Raw genomic sequence first — 24,475 nt, forward strand, 5'->3', positions numbered from 1 at the left:
CTTTTGGTATAGCCCCCATATAAACCGACCTCCCGATTTGGGGTCTTTCGCTTATAGAAACCGTAGTTTTCATCCAATTTGCGCGAAATTGAAAATCTAGAGGTATTTTGGAACCTTGAAGAGGTGTGCCAAAAATGGTGAGTGTCAGTGCATGTTTTGGTATAGCCCCCATATAGACCGATCTCCCGACTTTACTTCTTGGGCTTATAGAATCCGTAGTTTTTATCCAATTTGCCTCAATTTCAAATTCTAGAGGTATTTTAGAACCATAAAGAGGTGTGCCAAAAATAGTGAGTGTCGGTCCATGTTTTGGTATAGTCCCCATATAAACCGATCTCCCGATTTTTCTTTTTGGGCTTATAGAATTCGTAGTTTTTATCCAATTTGCCTGAAACTGGAAATCTTTAGGTATTTTAGAACTGTGAAGAGGTGTGCCAAAAATGGAGAGTATCGGTCCATGTTTTGGTATAGCCCCCATATAGACCGAGCTCCCGATTTAGTTTTTGGGCTTCTAGAATCCGTAGTTTTTACCCAATTTGCCTGAAAATGGAAATCCAGAGGTATTCTAGGACCATAAAGAGGTGTACCGAAAATGGTAATTATTCAACCATGGTTTAATATAACCCTCATATAGACCAATCTGACGATTTTTATTGTTGGGCTTTTATAATCCGTAGTTATTATCTAATTTGGCAGAAATTGGATCTAGTACCATAACCGAAGATATTATGTCTCGATCTTCCTATTAAACTCCTAGGGTTTCCAGAAATTGTAGTTTTTGTCCGATTTGCCACAAATTGAAAATATGCTGGCATTTAGATCTCAGTGCATTTTCATGGTGGTGGGTATTTAAGGTTCGGCCGGGCCGAACATAACTCTGCTTTTACTTGTTTTGTTTCAAATAGGGTAAAAACAGAGTAAGAATTCATAAAATTTTACAAATCATTTAAATTTTGTCGACAAAAATGCTAAATCCAATCTTAAAAAATTGTGAATTTTTGAAAATATTTGAGATCAAACGTTTCCGACAAGCGTTAGAATCCATTAAAAATTATAAAAAAATATAAAAATTATTTATTTGACAAAATATGACAGAATTTTTTAATTTACATCCAAAATATTGAATTCGGATCACACCTAAAGATGTGATGCAAATTCAGTGTAACGGCTGTTGAAATGGAGGACTTCCGTCCTATGACAAGCCCATGTTAAATTCATCGCTTCTGCGTCAATTTTGCACCACTTCCGGATCCAAAAAGAACATTTTCATTACTTTTTTGGCGACGCTTTTTTTGCTGGGAACTTATATGTTTGCGTGGTACAAAGATGGTCTAAAAAGTACTTATCCTATTTATTGCACAACCCACGTAGGATGGACCCTCAAGAATACCTATTCTTCCCAATGTTATAAATTCATAATTTAAATAAGCAATTTAATTTGTATAACTTTAACTTACATTTACAACCATTTTTTACTTTAGCTTATTTATCAAACTCACCTGGAAATAAAAATAAAATAAAATTTATTTTAGTATCATATGTCAAAAACTAATTGTACATTTAATTAAAAGACTAATATACTTTTATTGCTATATATTTAACCTTATATTGATCATATTCAAGATTGAATCAGTAACCAATCTGTGCAAGTCTTTATTTTTTCTTCCCTGCAAAATTTACCTACAATTTTTAAATAAATCGCATAATTTAATTATTGGACTATCCTTAAAAAACTAGTAGAAAGAAGGACTCCTTCTAAATCCAAATAAAGACTAAAGACATTCAACATATCCCTGGGTTTGTTTAATTTCTACTCTCAATGGTGTGTGGTTAATTTAATCACTTCTCCCTTTTATTGGTAAATGTTTGTCAATCATAAATTATGATTGACTAATTGTGCACATATGTTATGTAGGTATGAAATTTCCTAATTGTTATTTCAATCCAATATAAAGATACATTTCTTTTATTCTTGCATGTAGGTGAATGTCATAACAATAATGTACAGTAATCCCTCGATTTACGTCGTGATTGGTTCCGGAATTTGACGACGTTATCGAAACGACGTAAACCGAATTAACAATTGCTCTTACTTACTCCTAAGTCCACTTATGTATGTATGTGCGTGTACATAATAAAAAACTTCAAAAATAAAGGTAATTCAGTATTTTCGGTAAGAATTTCAAAAAAAAAAAATGTTTCGATGTCATCATCGTTGATACATATTTTACGTATGGAAGGCGTTTCCGATAAAGTTGGCAAACAAATCGACGACGTAAATCGAATTGCGACGTAAATCGAAGTTTAATGGAACAAAAAATTTGACGACGTAAATCGAAACAACGTAAACCGAGACGACGTAAATCGAGGGATTACTGTAATCAAAAATTAAAAATCTTCAAATAAGTAAATCAAATTTAAATTTTCCATAGAATAAAATCCGAATAAAAAAAGATATTTATAAATTTTACACATTTTGTAAAACTGAAAGACGACATTTGTTTATTATGCCGACAAATTGTTTACGATGTCCATACAGATGTTTCACAGAAATTAATCTTGGCATTTCAAAATAAAGCAATTAAATGGAAACATTTTTGATTTTATTTTATTTAGTTTTTTTTTTTTTGTTTTTATTGAATATAACATATAGAGCAAATTTTATATACACTCTGGGGTAGAAGAATATGTGCACTTTTGATTATAGAATCTCGTTTTATATTTTAAACCTAATTATTTAAGATTATTCGAATCCATTTAGTGTGGTACGGAGTTAATTATTATAGCTAGCAAATCAATGATATTATCATATAATATCACCTATGAAATTCTCAATTTTGCCCATGTTAGTAACAGTATTAATGCTAAGCAAGCTGAAAACAAAACTGCATAGACTGTCATACAAACATCGCTACATGGGCTCAGAAATTACCTCTGAAGCAATTAATATGCTACATTGTCGGTTTTAGACTTCAGCTTTTGAGATTTAAATAAAAACTCACAAACTTATAATACTGCCGTACCGCAGAAATTGTGAAGGATTGAAAAAGGTGCGAAAGAGTGACAATGGCCGCAAGAACTTCTCTCGATGGGGCTTCTATAAAGCAATGTGGTACGTCCCTCTCCAGATATTATTTGTCCTCGTCTCAAAAATTCCCTCTATGGTCATAGAATTTGGAAATAATTCGTTTGAAGCTTTATCAAATAACACTAGTTTACAAAAAAAAAATTATGTACACTTGATGAGAGGCAACTCTGAATTCAAAAAAAAAAAATATATATGGAACAGTTTTTGCGAAATCCCATTATTTTTATTATACCCTAAACCACATAGTGGTCAGGGTATAATAAGTTTGATCGGCCAAAAAATGTGCCTACCAGAAATATTGATTTTAGACCCCATAAAATATATACCGATCGACTCAGAATCACCTCCTGAGTCGATCTAGCGCTTGGTGTCCGTCCGTCTGTCCATGTATTTGTTGTTCACAGGATTCCGGTCGCAATTAGTAACCGATTTTGATGAAATTTGGTACAGGGTGTTTTTTGGGCACAAGGACGAATGCTATTGAGTTTGGAATAAATCGGATCAAATTTAGATATAGCTCCCATATATATGTATCGCCCGGTTTCGACAAATGGAGTCACGTTGCGGTTTTTTACTAACCGATCGTCATCAAATTTTGCACATAATAAACTTGTTCATCACCTTTTACGTCTGCAAAATTTCATCGAAATCGGTTCACATTTAGATATAGCTCCCATATATATGTATCGCCCGATTTTCCCAAATTTGGTCATAAAAACCTTATTTATTAAGCGATCTTACTCAAACTTGGCTTACTCTAATCTTTTATGGTACTGACAATATGTGCCAAATATAATCGAAATCGGTTCAGATTTTGATATAGCTCCCATATATATGTATCGCCCGATTTTCCCAAATTTGGCCGTAAAACCCTTATTTATCAACCGATAGTGCTCAAAGTTGGCTAAATATAATCTTCTATACCTCTAACTGTATGTGCGCAATTTCATTGAAATCGGTTCAGATTTAGATATAGCTCCCATATATATGTATCGCCGATTTGGTCAAATTTGGCCGTAAAACCCTTATTTATCAACCGATCGTACTCAAGGTTGGCTATGTGTAATCTTCTATAGCTCTAACTGTATGTGCAAAATTTCATCGAAATCGGTTCAAATTTAGATATAGCTCCCATATATATGTATCGCCCGATTTTGAAAAATTTGCCCCTAATAACCTTATTTTTGACCATAGGGGCCTCATTTATTAACTGATCGTACTCAAATTTTACACCAAGTGACCTTCTGTGGTATCAATCATACCTGCAAAATATTATACAAATTGGTTCAGATTTAGATATAGGTACCATATGTTATATATGCATCGCTCGATTTTGTCATATTTGGCCATAATACTCTTATTTATTAACATAACATATGTTATTCAAATTTCAAATTTTGATGTACCAGCTGATCGTATTTAGACTTATATGTAGCTCTTACATAAATCTATTGCCCTATTTGCAGAAATTTGGATTTATTACCCACAACTAATTGACCGATTTCCTCTTTTTTTAATAATGGACTCAATATTAGTGGCATACTAACTCTTTTGGTGCAAAATAATCTATAGCTCCGAATATTATACATTTCTGCTCAGATTGTGACAAGACACCCATAAACATGTACCCCCCTTTATGTTCACCAAAACCTATACCAATGATACCCCACAAATGCTTATGTTTACTAATTCAGTAGGGGTGGTTTAGGGTATGATATAGTCGGCCCCGCCCGACTTTCTACTTTACTCACTTGTTCGCTCTTTTTTTTACTAAACAAATTATATCTCGAGTTAGATATGTCCGATTATATCGTTGTTGGTACTTAAATAAAAGGTATTAACATGACGAATAATCGTTTATAATTGGATCTGTGATAATTGGATCGAATTAGTTGGGTTGCGGTAACACTTGCCGATAGCAAGGTATCTTATGAGCACAGTTGCCACAGTTGGAAGAATCTACCAAAAATGCCAAATTTTTTACTGTTTGGTAGATTGATAGAGTTCTTTATGTTTTGGTAGATTTTGCAAAATATTCCTCCCCAATAAATACAATTTTGACAACATTTTCTATAGAAATAAAATTTTGACAAAATTTTCTATAGAAATAAAATTTTGACATAATTTTCTATAGAAATAAAATTTTAACAAAATTTTCTATAGAAATAAAATTTTGACAAAAATTTTTATAAAGGGTGATTTGTTAAGAGCTTGATAACTTTTTTTTAAAAAAAAACGCATAAAATTTGCAAAATCTCATCGGTTCTTTATTTGAAACGTTAGATTGGTCCATGACATTTACTTTTTGAAGATAATTTCATTTAAATGTTGACCGCGGCTGCGTCTTAGGTGGTCCATTCGGAAAGTCCAATTTTGGGCAACTTTTTCGAGCATTTCGGCCGGAATAGCCCGAATTTCTTCGGAAATGTTGTCTTCCAAAGCTGGAATAGTTGCTGGCTTATTTCTGTAGACTTTAGACTTGACGTAGCCCGACAAAAAATAGTCTAAAGGCGTCAAATCGCATGATCTTGGTGGCCAACTTACCGGTCCATTTCTTGAGATGAATTGTTCTCCGAAGTTTTCCCTCAAAATGGCCATAGAATCGCGAGCTGTGTGGCATGTAGCGCCATCTTGTTGAAACCACATGTCAACCAAGTTCAGTTCTTCCATTTTTGGCAACAAAAAGTTTGTTAGCATCGAACGATAGCGATCGCCATTCACCGTAACGTTGCGTCCAACAGCATCTTTGAAAAAATACGGTCCAATGATTCCACCAGCGTACAAACCACACCAAACAGTGCATTTTTCGGGATGCATGGGCAGTTCTTGAACGGCTTCTGGTTGCTCTTCACTCCAAATGCGGCAATTTTGCTTATTTACGTAGCCATTCAACCAGAAATGAGAAATGAGCCTCATCGCTGAACAAAATTTGTCGATAAAAAAGCGGATTTTCTGCCAACTTTTCTAGGGCCCATTCACTGAAAATTCGACGTTGTGGCAGATCGTTCGGCTATTCATGATGAAATGTCAAAGCATACTGAGCATCTTTCTCTTTGACACCATGTCTGAAATCCCACGTGATCTGTCAAATACTAATGCATGAAAATCCTAACCTCAAAAGAATCACCCTTTAGAAATAAAATTTTGACAAAATTTTCTATAGAAATAAAATTTTGACAAAATTTTTTATAGAAATAAAATTTTGACAAAATTTTCTATAGAAATAAAATGTTGATAGAATTTTCTATAGAAATAGAATTTCCTAAGAAATAAAATTTTGATAAAATATTTATATAAATAAAATTTTGATAAAATTTTCTATCGAAATAAAATTTGGGTAGGTTATTTTTGACTCTAGTGGCAATATTTGTGTGATTGGGGATCCGTTTATCTGAGGGCTATTTATAACTATAGACCGATATGGACCAAGTTTGGCATGGTTTTTAGCGACCATATACTAACACAATGTACCAAATTTCAACCAAGTCGGATGAAATTGGCTCCTCCAAGAGGCTCCAAAACCAAATCTGGGGATCCGTTTATATGGGGCATTATGGACCGGTATCGACCGATTATGGCGTGGTTGTTAAAGACCATATACTGAAACCACGTACCAAATTTCAACCGGATCGGATGAATTTTGTTGCTCCAAAAGGCTCCGAAGGTCAAATCTGGAGACCGGCTTGTATGGGGGCTATATATAATTATGGACCTATATGGACTAGAGGTGTGCACGTGACACGAAATTGTCGTGAGTCACGAAAATTTTCGTCACGTCAACGTCAACGGCGTGAGTATGCGTGAGCGTGATTAACAAATCAAAATGTCGTGCGTGAGTGTGAGTTACGGAAACAATATCTTCGTGAGTGTGCGTTAGTAACGAATTACGCTCACGAAAATAATCCCGCGCTTAAAAGTTAAATTAATTTGCAATTTTAGTGACATCTACGATGTTAAGAGTTTAATAACGCTCTCGATTTTAATCATGCTCATGATTTCAGACACGTCCCACAGGTAAATTACTCATAAAATTATTCGCGAGTCACGATATTTTTCGTGAGTCGCGACATTTTCGTGTGTGAGTACAAGTTTTCTTTTCGTGAGTGTGCGTGAGACCTACCAAACGGTATGTGCGTGAGTGTGAGTGAGTAAGATATTTCCGTCTTGAGTGTGCGTGAGCATGAGTAAACTATTACTCGCGTGCACACCTCTAATATGGACCAATTTTTGCATGGTTATTATATATTTACACCACGTACCAAATTTCAACCGGATCGGATGAAATTTGCTTCTCTAAGAGGCTCCACAAGCCAAATTTGCCGGTTTATATGGGGGCTATACGTAAAAGTGGTCCAATATGGCCCATTTGAAATACCATCCGACCTACATGAATAACAACTACCTATGCCAAGATTCAAGGTTTCCACACAGCGCCTTAGAACCTTTCTTTAGGCTTTTTCTAATTTGTTTCAAAGTCTAACATGCATGCCATATCGAAAGAAAGATAGCTTTAATCGGGAACCAAGAAATTCGAAAACACCTTCCCGCCATCCGGGAAAAAACTCTACTCAGAATCCATCATATGGTGAAGCGATTAAAAAGTGGTAGAAGATCCTGGGATGCACTTGAAACGCAATGTTTTGGAGGGAACTTCCATTTTTTTTTTGGGTTGAGACTTCTGTTTTTAAATTGAATATATGACTTACAAATAAAGAAATAATTTAAATTTAATTACAGCAACTACATTTAAATTTTAATACATTGTGACTATGTGAAATGCATAAATAAATGAATGAATATAAGACATGATGCGATTGATGGTTGGGTGCATATATTCATGTGGTGAAATTTGTTTTCTCTTGGGGCGTCTTGTCATATTAACGCCAACTCAAAACCCACCTCCCTCCCCCACCAAAACGGTCTATTAAAAAAACAGAATATATTTCTTTTGCATAAAACAAGTAATGATAATTTCTTATTTTCGCCTAAAGAGCCATAGAAAATGTGTATAATTGTGAATGGGTATGTGTTTGTGTGTGTGCGGATATTGTAGCACTTCTCATTTTCAAATAAATCGAGAACACTTAACACACTAGCTGTAGTAAAGAGCATCACAAACTGTTACCACAGAACAGCAATGAGTGGTGGGAGAGGTGTGGAGAGATATTAATCTGAGACTTTATTTGTGATATAAATAAACAGCATTGTTTTTATTTTTTTCGTATTTTTTTAACAAAGTGCGCACAACTGCAATTTGTATCAATTTTAATTAAATTTAATTGCGGAAAAAATGATTGTCATTGTGCTTAAACTGCAAAGCGTAAAAGCGTATTTGTTTATCCATCACTGTTGTTCAGTTTGCCAATGTGTGGGTGTACAATACAAAAAAAAAGCAAAAGAAAAAAATCACCACAAAAAAAATGATTTACCATACAAAATTGAGTGCTTAAAGGATTATATGATCATTAATGCTATATGGATTATTGCAAAGTGGTATAAATGACCAACAACAATTTCCTAGAATTTTTGTTTCACTTAATTTGTACTCTGTTGGATTTGAATGTAGAACACTTTAAAATGTCGAAAGGAAATTTTGCAGAAATTTTTAATTGTGTTCGAATGAATGGTGTGAAGATATTTACTTAAACAAAAACCATTTTATATGGGCCAATATAACTAGAGAGAAGATATAAAATGTTTCCATTACAAAACAACATTTTAAGGCACAATAATTATTACATAGAAAAATATTACATATATTTGTCCAATTAATATATTAATTGAATTTAAATATTAAAAAGAATATAGGTTCATAACTTCGGCAAGGCCGAACTTTAAATATCCCACCATGGATCAACTATTCACCAATGTGGTATCACAATGGACTGAATAGTCTAAGTGAGCCTGAAATATCGGGCTGCCACCTAACCTAACACTAACATATGAATTAAATATAATGGTTACACTTGAAACCACCGTTGCCACTCGTGCCAAAATTAATCTACCAAAATTCTAAGAAAATTTTACCAAAAATATACCAAATTAAAAAAACCTATTTTGCAGTTTTTGAACTTTTAAAACTATTGAATTTATAGAAAATTTTTATTTCCATAGAAAATTTTATCAAACTTTTATTTCTATAGAAAATTTTGCCAAAATTTTATTTCTACAGAAAATTTAGTCAAAATTTTATTTCTATGAAAATTTTGTCAAAATTTTATTTCTATAAAAACTTGTGTCAAAAATTGTTTTTTTTTATAGAAAATTTTGTCAAAATTTTATTTCGGTAGAAAATTTTTCAAAAATAAATTTTCAATAGAAAATTTTTTCAAAATTTTATTTCTATAGAGTTTTTTGTCAAAATTTTATTTCTATAGGAAATTTTATCAAACTTTTATTTCTATAGAAAATTTTGTCAAAATTTTATTTTTAGAGAAATTTTTCTCAAAATTTTATTTATATAGAAAATTTTTGTCAATATATAATTTCTACAATTTTTTCTTATTTTTATAAAAAAAAATTTGTCAAAATTGTATTTCTATAGAAAATTTTGTACAATTTTTATTTCCATAGAAAATTTTATCGAAATTTTATTTATCTATAAATTTTAGTCAAAATTGTAGTTCTTTAAAACGTTTTTATTTCAATAGAAAATTATGTAAAAATTTATTTCTACAGAACATTTTGTAAAAAATTTATTTCTATAGAAAATTTTGTGAAAATTTTATTTCTATAAAACATTTTGTCAAAATTTTATTTGTATAGAAAATTTTGCCGAAATTTTATTTGTATGGAAAATTTTGTCAAAATTTTATTTCTATAGAAAATTTTGTCAAAATTTTATTTCTATAGAAAATTTTGTCAAAATTTTATTTCTACAGAACATTTTGTAAAAATTTTATTTCTATAGACAATTTTGTGAAAATCTTATTTCTATAAAACATTTGGTCAAAATTTTATTTGTATAAAAAATTTAGTCGAAATTTTATTTCTATAGAAAATTTTGTCAAAATTTTATTTCTATAGGAAATTTTATCAAATTTTATTTCTATATACAATTTTGTCAAAATTTTATTTCTATAGGAAATTTTGTCAAAGTTTTATTTCTATAGAAAATTTTGTCCAAATTTTATTTCTATAGAAAAATTTTGTCAAAATTTTATTTCTATAGAAAATTTTGTCAAAATTTTATTTCTATAGAAAATTTTGAGAAAATAGAAAGAAATAGAAAATGTTGCCAAATTTTATTTCCATAAAAAAAAATTTGTCAAAATTTTATTTCTATAGGAAATTTCATCAAATTTTATTTCTATAGAAAATTTTGTCCAAATTTTATTTCTATAGAAAATTTTGTCAAAATTTTATTTGTATAGAAAATTTTGTCAAAATTTTATTTCTATAGAAAATTTTATCAAAATTTTATTCCTATCGAATATTTTGTCGAAATTTTATTTCTACAGAACATTTTGTAAAAATTTTATTTCTATAGACAATTTTGTGAAAATTTTATTTCTATAAAACATTTGGTAAAAATTGTATTTGTATAGAAATTTTTATCGAAATTTTATTTCTATAGAAAATTTTGTCAAAATTTTATTTCTATAGGAAATTTTATCAAATTTTATTTCTATAGAAAATTTTTTCCAAATTTTATTTCTATAGAAAATTTTGTCAACATTTTATTTCTATAGAAAATGTTGTCAAAATTTTATTTCTATAGAAAATTTTGTCAATTGTAGCACATTTCATTTTCAAATAAATCGAGAACACTTAACACACTAGCTGTAGTAAAGAGCATCACAAACTGTAGAAAATATTGTCAAAATTTTATTTCTATAGACAATTTTGTCAAAATGTGATTTCTATAAAAAAAGTTTGTCAACATTTTATTTCTATAGAAAATTTTGTCCAAATTTTATTTCTATAGAAAATTTCTATAGAACATTTTGCCAAAATTGTATTTGTAACAGGTTGGCTGATAAGTCCCCGGTCTGGCAAAAACGATGGCAAAAATTCATGAATTGGGCTTCGAAATGCTTCCCCACCCACAGTGTTCTCCAGATCTGGCCCCAGCGACTTTTTCTTGTTTTCAGACCTCGCAGGTATAAAATTTGACTGCAATGAAGAGGTGACCGCCGAAACTGAGGCCTATTTTGAGGCAAAACCGAAGGAGTACTACCAAAATGGTATCAAAAAATTGGAGGGTCGTTATAATCGTTGTATCGCTCTAGAAAGGAACTATATTGAATAATAAAAACGAATTTTGACAAAAAAATGTGTTTAGACCGGGACTTATCAGCCAACCTATTATAGCAAATATTGTAAAAAGTTTATTTCTATAGAAAATGTTGTCATGATTTGATTTCTATAGAAAAGATTGTCAAAATTTTATTCCACTGAAAATTTTCTCAAAATTTTATTTTTATAGAAAATTTTGTCAAAATTTTATTTCTACAGAAAATTTTGTCAAAATTTTATTTCTGTAGAATATATTATAAAATTTTTATTTCTATAGAAAATTTTGTCGGAATGGTATTCCTATACAATATGTTTCCAAAATTGTATTTCTATAGACATTTGGGTCAAAATTGTAGTTTTGTGAAAGATTTTTAGTTCTAGAGGAAATTATGTAAAAATTTTATTTCAATAGAAAATTATGTAAAATTTCATTTCTATAGAAAATTTTGTCAAAATTTTATTTATTTTGTCTAGATTTCATTTCTATAGAAAATTATATCATAATTTTATTTCTATAGAAAATTTTCTTAAAATTTTATTTCTGTAGAAAATTTTTGTCAATATATAATTTCTATATATATTTTTTTTATTTCTATAAAAAAAATTGTCAGAATTATATTTCTATAGAAAATTTTGTCAATTTTTATTTCTATAGAAATGTTGTCGAAATTTTATTTCTATAGAAATTTTGGTCAAAATTGTAGTTCTTTAAACATTTTTATTAAACATTTTTTTGTCAAAATTTTATTTCTGTAGAAAATTTTGTGGAAATTTTATTTTATCAAAATTTTATTTCTATAGAATGTTTTTCGAAATTTTATTCCTACACAATATTTTGTCAAAATTTTATTTCTATAGAAAATTTTGTGAAAATTTTATTTGTATAAAATATTTTGTCAAAATTTTATTTCTATAGAAAATTTTGTCGAAATTTTATTTCTATAGAAAATTTTGTCAAAATTTCATTTCTAGAGAAAATTTTGTCAAAAATTTATTTCTATAGAATGTTTTGTCGAAATTTTATTTCTATAGAACATTTTGTCAAAATTTTATTTCTATAGAAAATTTTGTCGAAATTTTATTTCTTTAGAAAATTTTGTGGAAATTTTATTTCTATAAAACATTTTGTCCAAATTTTATTTCTATGGAAATTTTTGTGGAAATTTTATTTCTATAGAAAATTATACTTCTATGGAATATTTTGACAAGATAATATTTCTATGTTCGTTTGATTTTTAGAGCAATCTTTACCATCTCACCAAGCGTGCCTTATTTAACCCCATTACTCTAACGAGTAATAAATTTGGATGATAAAGCAGGTAAATCGGCAAAATTTTATTCAATTTATTGAAATTCAAAATTTATAGGAATTTTAGGTCCGTAAGTAGGTGTAGCGAATATGGTGTGGATCGGTCTAAGGTTTGATATAACCCCCATGTTTTAAGTCTCCTGATGTTATATAGGTTTGTATCTGTCATTAAATCTTCTTCTGGAAGCTTTAAAAATATGAACTAACTTTGTATACCCTGTTCCACACACTACTAGAGGGGTATAAAAACCACTGTGCCATAGTGGTTCTCTGACATATACAAATTAGATTTCATAGCCTATTTAACAAAAAACACAAAAATTAAAACTTGCTACTAAAAAATTATTCTATTTCCAACACTTTTCAGATGATTGCATGTTCATAAATGGATGTGTGTGAATAAAATATCTTCATTGGCGTATTTGTTTAATATAAATAAATCGAATTAGGATCACTACGCAAATGTATACGCCATCATAATTTCAAATTTGCGTCGATTGCAAATAAAAATGATAGCGATTTTTTTGCCTATAAAAACCAAAACTGGTGCCACAAGTACATACATACGTACACATACAAATCTATAAACATAATGTATATGATTACCCAGCAAACAATTTCTATTGAATGGGTATATGGAAATAATTTTGCCATGGAAGAAAAGAAGGTTCATAATCTTGAATTAACTTTAGGACACTTATCTTTGAAATTTGCGTTATTTCGCTTAAGTCGAATGTTTTTGAATCTTTATATAAATTTCAGTTTTAAATTATATATTTTTTTTTTTTAATTTAAAGTTTTTTATTTGTCCATATTTTATAAAATTTATAAAATTTAAATTCATTGCTTGAATAGGAAAACAATTAATTTTAATATATCACCTCAAATGCAAAATAAAAAGTCCATCTCTGAAAAATCATTTTTGGATCTACATTAAAAGTATGAGTTGGGAAGAACTTTGAATTTTATTTTATGGGTTCCCAAATGTTTACTGGGCACTGTTTCATTTCAAATGCATCGATACAGTATGGTAGTGATGATGATGGTGTTGGACAATGGGTAGGGCGGGAAGGATGAGCCCCCACACTCAAAAAGAGATGAATGAGTATTGTATGCTTGGCTGGGTTTTGAAATGTTCTACCAACCGGAAATTCATGTTCAACATTTGGCCATTTTGGTTATTTTTTCTATTTCGGACTTGTGTTTTTTTTTTTTTTTTTGCATATAAGAAGAGGACAAATATCCGTTTTGATTTAATTCGAAATGCGTTACTCATCTTTTGCGTGCGTTTATTTGCCATAATTGCTTGAGTTTCTAAGTCTGTAGTTTCGGTGGGGGTGAATTTAAAAAATATGTTAACATTGTTTTTTAATTAATTGCAATTGCTTGTGTCTATGAGAGACTATGGCAAATGCACTAATTCCGTAGGCTATGCGCTTTTATAGTGCCTGAGATTAAGTGTGGGGGCGTAATAGGGTCAATTTATGGAACTATAAAAATAAGAAACTTCATTAATGAAAATCCATTTTAATGTAAGCAATCGATCCATATATATTATGTGGCTAATTTTAAAATTTTATGATTTGATAAATATAATGTAAGCAATATTTATTATTTTGATCCTCTTTTTTAGCCTACACTCAAAAAAAAGTTTACTTGGATCCAAAGATTTTGACATTCTATTAAGGCTTTTGCTATTGAGATAACAATCTCATTTGTTGAATTTTGATTCTTTTTTCCGATTATTAATAAAGCTTTTCACTTACAAACAAATGCCAATTAAAAAATTCAAATTCATAACGGATACTTTAAATTAAATTTTTTTTCTTCCTAATTCCCAAAAAAAAAAAAAAAACAAGTAAGGAAAGTCTAAAGTCGGGCGGGGCCGACTATATTATACCCTGTACCACTTCGTAGATCTAAATTTTCGATACCATATCACATGCGTCAAATTTGTTGGGGGCTATATATAAAGGTTTGTCCCAAATACATACATTTAAATATTACTCGATTTGGACAGAATTTGATAGACTTTTACAAAATCTATAGACTCAAAATTTAAGTTGGCTAACGCACTAGGGTGGAACACAATTTTAGTAAAAAAATATGGGAAACATTTAAATCTGAAGCAATTTTAAGGAAACTTCGCAAAAGTTTATTTATGATTTATCGCTCGATATAACAGGTTGGCTGATAAGTCCCCGGTCTGACACATAGATGGCGTCGCTAGTATTAAATGCATATTATTTTTATATAGTACCGGCCTTCAAATGATTCTTGTCAAAATTTGACGTCAACTAGTTTGTGAGATAGAGCGTCTTTTGTGAAGCAACTTTTGTGTTTTGATAAAAATACTGTTTTCGTATTTTGATAAAAAATACTGTTTTCTGAAGTGGAAAAAATACGGTGGAAGCAAAAACTTGGCTTGATAATGAGTTTCCGGACTCTGCCCCAGGGAAATCAACAATAATTTATTGGTATGCAAAATTCAAGCGTGGTGAAATGAGCACAGAGGACGGTGAACGCAGTGGACGCCACAAAATGATTTGGAATGACCGTAAAATGAAGTTGATCGAGATAGCAGAGGCCTTAAAGATATTAAAGGAACGTGTTGGTCATATCATTTATCAATATTTGGATATGCGGAAGCTCTGTGCAAAATGGGTGCCGCGCGAGCTCACATTTCACCAAAAACAACAACGTGTTGATGATTCTGAGCGGTGTTTGCAGCTGTTAACTCATAATACACCCGAGTTTTTCCGTCGATATGTGACAATGAATGAAATATGGCTCCATCACTACACTCCTGAGTCCAATCGACAGTCGGCTGAGTGGACAGCGACCGGTGAACAGTCTCCGAAGCGTGAAAAGACTCAAAAGTCCGCTGGCAAAGTAATGGTATCTGTTTTTTTGGGATGCGCATGGAATAATTTTTATCGATTATCTTGAGAAGGGAATAACCATCAACAGTGACTATTATATGGCGTTATTGGAGCGTTTGAAGGTCGAAATCGCGGCAAAACGGCCCCATATGAAGAAGAAAAAAGTGTTGTTCCACCAAGACAACACAACGTGCCACAAGTCATTGAGAACGATGACAAAAATTCATGAATTGGGCTTCGAATTGCTTCCCCAACCACCGTATTCTCAAGATCTGGCCCCCAGCGACTTTTTCTTGCTTTCAGACCTGAAAAGGATGCTCGCAGGGAAAAAATTGGCTGCAATGAAGAGGTGATCGCCGAAACTGAGGCCTATTTTGAGGCAAAACCGAAGGAATACTACCAAAATGGTATCAAAAAATTGGAAGGTCGTTATAATCGTTGTATCGCTCTTGAAGGGAACTATGTTGAATAATAAAAACGAATTTTGACAAACAAAATGTGTTTTTCTGTGTTAGACCGGGGACTTATCAGCCAACCTGTTATATGTATTATAAGTTTAGGGAAATTAGAGTAATTTTTACAACTTTTCGACTAAGCAGTGGCGTTTTAAACAGAAAATGTTGGCATTTTGACCATTTTTGTCGAAATCAGAAAAACATATATATGGGATCTATATCTAAATCTGAACCGATGTCATCCAAATGTGGCACGCATAGCTATAATGCTAATTCTACTCCCAGTGCAAAATTTCAACTAAATCGGAGCAAAAAATTAGCCTCTGTGGTCATATGAGTGTAAATCGGGCGAACGATATATATGGGAGCTATATCTAACTCTGAACCGATTTCAACCAAATGTGGCACGCATAGCTACAATGCTAATTCTACTCCCTATGCAAAATTTCAACTAAATCGGAACAAAAAATTGGCCTCTGTGGTCATATGAGTGTAAATCGGGCGAAAGCTATATATGGGATCTATATCTAAATCTAAACCGATTTCAACCAAATGTGGCACGCATAGCTACAATGCTAATTCTACTCCCTGTGCAAAATTTCAATTAAATCGGAGTAAAAGATTGGGCACTGTGGTCATATGAGTGTAAATCGGGGGAACGATATATATGGGATCTATATCTAAATGTGAACCGATTTCAACCAAATGTGGCACGCTTAGCTACAATGCTAATTCTACTCCCTGTGCAAAATTTCAATTAAATCGGAGTAAAAGATTGGCCACTGTAGTCATATGAGTGTAAATCGGGCGAACGATGTATATGGGAGCTATATCTAAATCTGAACCGATTTCAATCAAATTTGGCACACTTAACTACACTACTAATAGTACTCCTAGTGCAAAATTTCAACCAAATTGGGGTAAAACTCTGGCTTCTGGGGCCATATAAGTCCATATCGGGCGAAATATATATATGGGAGCTATATCTAAATCTGAACCGATTTCTTACAAAATCAATAGGGTTCTATTCTGAGCCAAAACACATACGTGTGCCAAATTTGAAGTCGATTGAACTAAAACTGCGACCTAGACTTTGATTACAAAAATGTGCTCACTGACAGACGGACATGGCTATATCGACTAAGGGGCCCACCCTGGGCATTTTTGCCAAAGACACCAGGTGTCTATCTTGTCTCCTTCTGGGTGTTGCAAACATATGCACTAACTTATAATACCCTGTTCCACAGTGTGGCGCAGCCCAGCAAAAAAGCGTATCCAAAAAAGTAATGAAAATGTTCTTTTTGGATCCGGAAGTGGTGCAAAATTGACGCAGAAGCGATGAATTTAACATGGGCTTGTCATAGGACGGAAGTCCTCCATTTCTACAGCCGTTGCACTGAATTTGCATTACTTCTTTAGGTGTGATCCGAATTCAATGTTTTGGATGTAAATTAAAACATTCTGTGATATTTTGTCAAATAAATAATTTTTATAATTTTTAATGGATTCTAACGCTTGTCGGAAACGTTTGACCTCTAATATTTTCAAAAATTCACAATTTTTTCAGATTGGATTTAGCATTTTTTCGACAAAATTTAAATGATTTGTACCACTTTATGAATTCTTACTCTGTTTTTAACCTATTTGAAACAAAAAAGTTAAAATTACCCATTAAAATTATGAAAAAAAACAAGTTTAAAAAAATTGAATGAAAAGAACTTCCTGGGTAGTTAAAATAAATAACATCATTGGGAGTGCATCGTCTGGAAGTGCTTTTGAAGTTGTGCCTTTGGAAGAACTTCTGCTTCTGGAAGAACTTCCAAATTTTTTTGCTGGGAGGGTATACAAATGTAACTAACCAATTGGCGTCTTTAAATTATATACACACACACACAAAAAATTTTTTTTCTGATTCAATCACCAAATTAATTGATCCAATTAATTTTTTAATTGAAATGTCTTCAATCACGAAAATGATAGTATCAATCACAGTTTTAATTGGGCATAGAAAAAAATCTTGATTAAAAAATTAATTGATTTTTTCAGCAAATTTCAATTAATTTTTTAATTGATTCAATTAAAAATTTAATTGATGTTGATTGCAAAACTCAATTAATTTATTAATTAAAAAAGGTAACTATTTTTAATTACTTTCTGAATTGGCTTAGGGTTTTTATTTGGATTAACAAATGATTGTTTGAAATACATTTTTAATTAGTCTTCCGAATTAGATTAAAAAGTTAATTGTATCAATTAATTTTTTAATTACAAATTTTAAAATTTTCAATCATTAAAAAGTTAATTGTATCAATTAATTTATTAATTGAAAAAATTTTCAACTTCAATTAACTTTTTAATTGGAAATATTTTGGTGATATTTTTTTCTGTGCACACAAAGAAAATTTCAGTAAAAATTATTTCTATCAGTGTATGCCTAAGATGAAACATAATATGTTTGAACAATACAAACAATAGTATGTTTGGACCAATGCTAAAAACATAAATGTTGGAGGAATATGTGTTGCATAATGTGTTTGGGAGTATATGTTACTGAAGCGATTTTTTGAGGGTGTATAAAATCAGATATAAGCAGTATATGTTTCCCATAACCATGTACGTTATGTTACAATTACAATACCGTTTCCTATTACCTCTTCCAATATTTTCAATTTTCCTTTGAGTATCATTAGATATAAATCGTATCCAATTGCTGCTATTCGATTTAAATCCTATTTTCAGCTATTTGCAATTACACATGCTACCCACCATTTTTGTTATTTATTGCATATTTGATTAATGTCTCCTGTGTGATTTATTCACACAATCGCATAATGTTGGTGGTGGCGATGGGGTTTCTTACTCACTCATTAGCAAGCGAGCCAATGGATTAATTTCATGTCATACACATTCGTTAACATCCAAATCAATAAAAATAAATATATAAATAATTTATAGATGTTAAATTCACATAAAAAGCCAAATGCATATTGGGAAAATGTGCTAGGCTTACGTAGAATCGATTTAATTAACGCAAAATGTACATTATTGGCCGATTAATGATGTTCATTGGAATAAATTGAAAATATTTATTATCATGAACATTTTACCACACATAATTACGAATTAGTTACGAGAAATTCATGGGATTAATTTAAATTGCACAGCAAAACTCGTATTACCAGGTATGAGTACAATTATGGATTGTGTAGAAACTTCTTCTAAACACTGCCATCCACAATCGAATTACTTGGGTTGCGGTAACGCTTGCCGATGGCAAGGTATCTTAAATCTTACTGATACCGTCTTCTAAATTGTAAGTAAGTCAATGCGTAGTATATATTAAATTAACAAAATTTTCTATTGAAATAAAATATTAACAAAATTTTCTATAGAAATAAAATTTTGAAAAAAAAATTCTATAGAAATAAAATTTTGAAAAAAAAATCTATAGAAATAAAATTTTTACAACATTTTCTATAGAAATAAAGTTTTGACAAAATTTTCTATAGAAATAAAATTTTGACAAAATTTTCTATAGAAATAAAATTTTGACAACATTTTCTATAGAAATAAAATTTTGGTTGATTATTTTTGGTTCGAGTGGTAACCATGATTATGGACCAATTTTTGTGTGATTTGGGATCGGCTATATATAACTATAGACCGATATGGACCAGTTTTCGTACGGTTGTTAGCCGCCATATACTAACACCACTTTCCAAATTTGAACCGGATCGGATGAATTTTGCTTCTCTTAGAGGCTCCGCAAGCCAAACCTGGGGATCGGTTTATATGGGGGCTATATATAATTATTAACCGATATGGACCAATTCTGGCACGGTTGTTAGAGACCATATACTAACACCATGTTCAAAATTTCAACCGGATCGGATGAAACTTGCTTCACTTAGAGGCTCCGCAAGCCAAACCTGGGGATCGGTTTATATGGGGGCTATATATAATTATGGACCGATATGGACCAATTCTGGCACAGTTGTTAGAGACCATATACTAACACCATGTTCAAAACTTCAACCGGATCGGATGAAATTTGCTTCACTTAGAGGCTCCGCAAGCCAAATCTGGGGATCGGTTTATATGGGGGCTATATATAATTATGAACCGATGTGAACCACTTTCTGGATGGTTGTTAGAGACCATATACCAAAACCATGTACCAAATTTCAGCCGGATCGGATGAAATTTGCTTCTCTTTGAGGCTGCGCAAGCCAAATCTGGGGATCGGTTTATATGGGGGCTATACATAATTATGGACCGATGTGGACCAATTTTTGCACGGTTGTTAGAGACCCTATACCAATACCATGTACCAAATTTCAGCCGGATCGGATGCAATTTGCTTCTCTTTGAGGCTTCGCAAGCCAAATCTGGAGATCGGTTTATATGGGCGCTATAAATAATTATGGACCGATGTGGACCAATTTTTGCACGGTTGTTAGAGACCCTATACCAATACCATGTACCAAATTTCAGCCGGATCGGATGCAATTTGCTTCTCTTTGAGGCTTCGCAAGCCAAATCTGGAGATCGGTTTATATGGGGGCTATATATAATTATGGAGCGATGTGGACCACTTTTGGCATGATTGTTAGAGACCATATACCAACACTATGTACTAAATTTCAGCCGGATCGGATGAAATATGCTTCTCTTAGAGGCTCCACAAGCCAAATGTGGGGATCGGTTTATATGGGGGCTATATATAATTAAGGACTGATATGGACCAATATTTGCATGGTTGTTAGAGACCATATACCAACACCATGTACCAAATTTCAGCCGGATCGGATGAAATATGCTTCTCTTAGAGGCTCCACAAGCCAAATCTGGGGATCGGTTTATATGGGGGCTCTATATAATTATGGACCGATGTGGACCAATTTTTGCATGGTTGTTAGAGACCATATACCAACATCATGTACCAAATTTCAGCCGGATCGGATGAAATATGCTTCTCTTAGAGGCTCCACAAGCCAAATCTGGGGATCGGTTTATATGGGGGCTCTATATAATTATGGACCGATGTGGACCAATTTTTGCATGGTTGTTAGAGACCATATACCAACACCATGTAACAAATTTCAGCCGGATCGGATGAAATATGCTTCTGTTAGAGGCTCCACAAGCCAAATCTGAGGGTCCCTTTATATGGGGGCTATACGTAAAAGTGAACCGATATGGCCCATTTTCAATAACATCCGACCTACATCGATAACAAGTACTTGTGCCAAGTTTAAAGTCGATAGCTTGTTTGGTTCGGAAGTTAGCGTGATTTCAACAGACGGACGGACGGACGGACATGCTTAGATCGACTCAGAATTTCACCACGACCCAGAATATATATACTTTATGGGGTCTTAGAGCAATATTTCGATGTGTTACAAACGGAATGACAAAGTTAATATACCCCCATCCTATGATGGAGGGTATAATAAATTCCATTATTTAACCACTGTGCAACATATTCAAATCTTAAAGAATAATTTCTTAAAGAGGTTGTTAACCCTGAAGTGAAGTGAACACCACAAAGTGTGTATAAAAATAGAACAATTTTAGTTTACTTTTGAGATATTTTATACTACAGACAGAAGAAACCCTAATATGTTTTTCACTATGAAATAGGAGGGAAATGAAAATATGAAATAGGAGGGAAATGAAAATATGAAATAGGAGGGAAATGAAAATAGCAATAAAATAAAAAAATAATATTTTTTTTTTAATATTATCTTAAAATCAACAAAAACTTACCTCAGTAATTTTCATAGTCCTCTTGACGACTTTCTTGGTGATTTGAGTAATTTCCTCGACCTCATCACCATCTTCATCAATGGCATCGGTGACAATTTCTTCGGGTGGTAAATACTCCATGGTCTCATCAACTAACTCCTCCTTTTTGGAGGAAGTATCATTATTGACTTCGGTAGTATCGGGAGAGGTTTGCTCCTCGGTGGCCATAACTTCTTCTACTTCAGACATGATTATGTTTCTGATTTCTTGTTTTTTGAAAAACTTTTCTTGTCAAAACACCAAAACAAAACACAAAAGCGGCAAATCGTAAAAAAATATAAACGCACTATATTTTTTTTCTTTCTATTTAGATTATTTTTCTTAAATATTTCTTTAGTATGTATTTGGATATTTCTTTGTTGTATATATATATATGTATAGAGAGATGGAGACTCGTATATATTTTTAACCTTTGATGGGGTATATAAATATTTACTTGTCAGGTTTTTTTGTATTTTTTATTTTTTCTATTCGGTTATTACGTTATGTTATTATGTATATGCTTATTTCTTTTGGGGGCACTAAGAAACAAAAAAAAATGTTGGAGAAAAAAATTAGAAAAATTCATATAAAAACACACACGCAGATTTTTTTTTTTAAATACTAAAGAGAAAACTAAATGTGAAAAAATTAAAAAAAAAAATATTTTGGAGAAAAACATTAAGAAATTGTGGGGGTTTTGGAAAATTTTGAATTGAAATTATTTCGTTTGATTTTTGCTCTGTTTGAGATTTTCAAATGAATGAAATGGAAATTGCCTTCAATCAACTGGAATGGAAGGCAAAGAAAACAAAAAAAAAACACGGACAATAGTTTTTACTTTTGGGTGTTCTGGTTATTTATTATTATTTTCTTCTATGATATAGTTCACGAGAGGAATTAGTATATACGGATTTTTTATGTTTTTTTAGTTTTTTTTAGTTTTTTTTCCTTTTCAAACACATAACATTTTGAATTATATAAACTTTTCGAGAGGTTGTTTCGTGCTTAGAAAATGTAAGGGATTTTTGTATTTTTAGAAATATTGATTTATAATTTAAATTTGCATATGCTTTTTGTTAATTTGTATCAATTTTTTGTCTTAATTATTAAGAATTTTTGCAATCTTAAAATTTTACTAAAATTTTTAGAAACAATGTCAACACTTTTGTTATGGCTAAAAAAAAAAATCATGTATCTTTAACACTATCACCATCAAAAACACATGGGCAGATTTCTCAACATTAAAGAAGATTTGGTCACAATTTTTCAAAGCACAAATACCAATGGACACCAAGCCAAACACACACACACAGTAAACAGATGGCGAAATTTTGTTAATCCAAAGAAATGTATAAACTAATTAATTTTTGTTTTGTTAAATGGAGTTCTACTCCACGGGCACATATGTGTCATATAATTTTGTATATAAAACTTCTATTAATTTTTTTTGGAAATTAAGTTTTTAAACTTGTTTTAATTGAAAAAAAAAATGTGGGTTTGTTTTTAATCTTTTAAATTCCAAAATATTTTAATATCGTTTTCAAGAAAGAAAAAAAAAAACAGTTCACACATGTAAACTATACGATTTTAAATAAAACCTTTTGAATTTATTTGACAGGTTTCCTGGGCGGATCTAACGACGTCGCTGCGAGAATCTGAACAAAACGATTGAAATGTTTAAATAATTTGTACACCATGTACAAAAGCACACTTCAATCATATGCTAAATCTGCCGCTGCATAAAGAATAGACAGGAAAACTCATCTATACACACACAGACTCACACATATATATATATACACAACTGTATAAATACTCTCCCATAGTCCTCATAAAATAACAAAGAATTCATACTCATATGAGGATGACAAGCAGAGAATTTCCATTTGCCTTAACACACCAATATATTCCCAACATTAAATATTCATGATCATCTAAATTTGAGAGAGAGAGAGTGCGAGAGAGAAAATCCATAGGAATAAAATTTACATGCCGACAAAATGAGACTAACTATGCGAAGACGCAATCATACTAAACAAAACTAAAAACAGGCGACAAGTGTATGCACCCCCCTGCTCACTCTCCTTACCACTGACAACTCAATAGATTTACTCACCCTAAAGGAAAATTGCAATGCTTTCTTCTCTCATTTTATGAATACAAATGGAGAAAGAAACATTTAATTTTATTTTCTTTATACAAACCCATATGTAAGAAAGGGATAGATTGTAATTTCCCATTTTTTTTATAATTTGGATTTTCCAATTGGCTATAGATGTATGTGTAAGAGGACAAATGCGCGGGTAAATCAAAACAAAGAATGATATCATTCTCTCTCTATCTCTCTCTGAGTTGATCTCTACCACGTAGGACATATTGTTGGATGCTCAGAGAAAATGAGAAAAACAATGCCCTTTCTTGATAATGTTATGATTTGTATGGCTGTTTTATATTTATAAAACACACTATGTGGTTGCGTTTAGTTAATAGTTTTTCCACACAAGAAAATCTACAATATTATTAAGCCGATACGTTCTAGAATATACAGGGTGTTTTCAGCATTTATTAAATATTCTAGTGTATGGCTGGCATTATTTACAATCTTTCACTAAATAGACTTCAATATCATGTAACAGATGGTAAATAAGGGAGGTTCTTTTAATTCGAATTTTCCACGATTTCCACGAAATTTTTGTTGCAGTTGTAAGGTGTC

At 31.4% G+C, this 24,475-nt stretch overlaps 1 protein-coding gene across 6 annotated transcripts in view; it reads right to left on the reverse strand.

Moving 5' to 3' along the window:
• Positions 1–23,479, reverse strand: part of tmod (tropomodulin) — a 545,171-nt gene extending 521,692 nt beyond the window's left edge. For all 6 annotated transcript variants that reach the window (XM_075292733.1, XM_075292734.1, XM_075292732.1 and 3 more), the window contains exons 1-2: positions 23,361–23,479; positions 21,742–22,301 (exon numbers count right to left, since the gene is read on the reverse strand). In XM_075292733.1, coding sequence (XP_075148848.1) covers positions 21,742–21,969 — 228 coding nt within the window. In that variant the 5' untranslated portion in view covers positions 21,970–22,301; positions 23,361–23,479. The remainder of the gene's footprint in view (positions 1–21,741; positions 22,302–23,360) is intronic.
• Between the last annotated feature and the right edge of the window lie 996 nt (positions 23,480–24,475).

The sequence above is a fragment of the Haematobia irritans genome, chromosome 1, assembly GCF_050003625.1.
Source record: "Haematobia irritans isolate KBUSLIRL chromosome 1, ASM5000362v1, whole genome shotgun sequence".
Classification (NCBI taxonomy): domain Eukaryota; kingdom Metazoa; phylum Arthropoda; class Insecta; order Diptera; family Muscidae; genus Haematobia; species Haematobia irritans.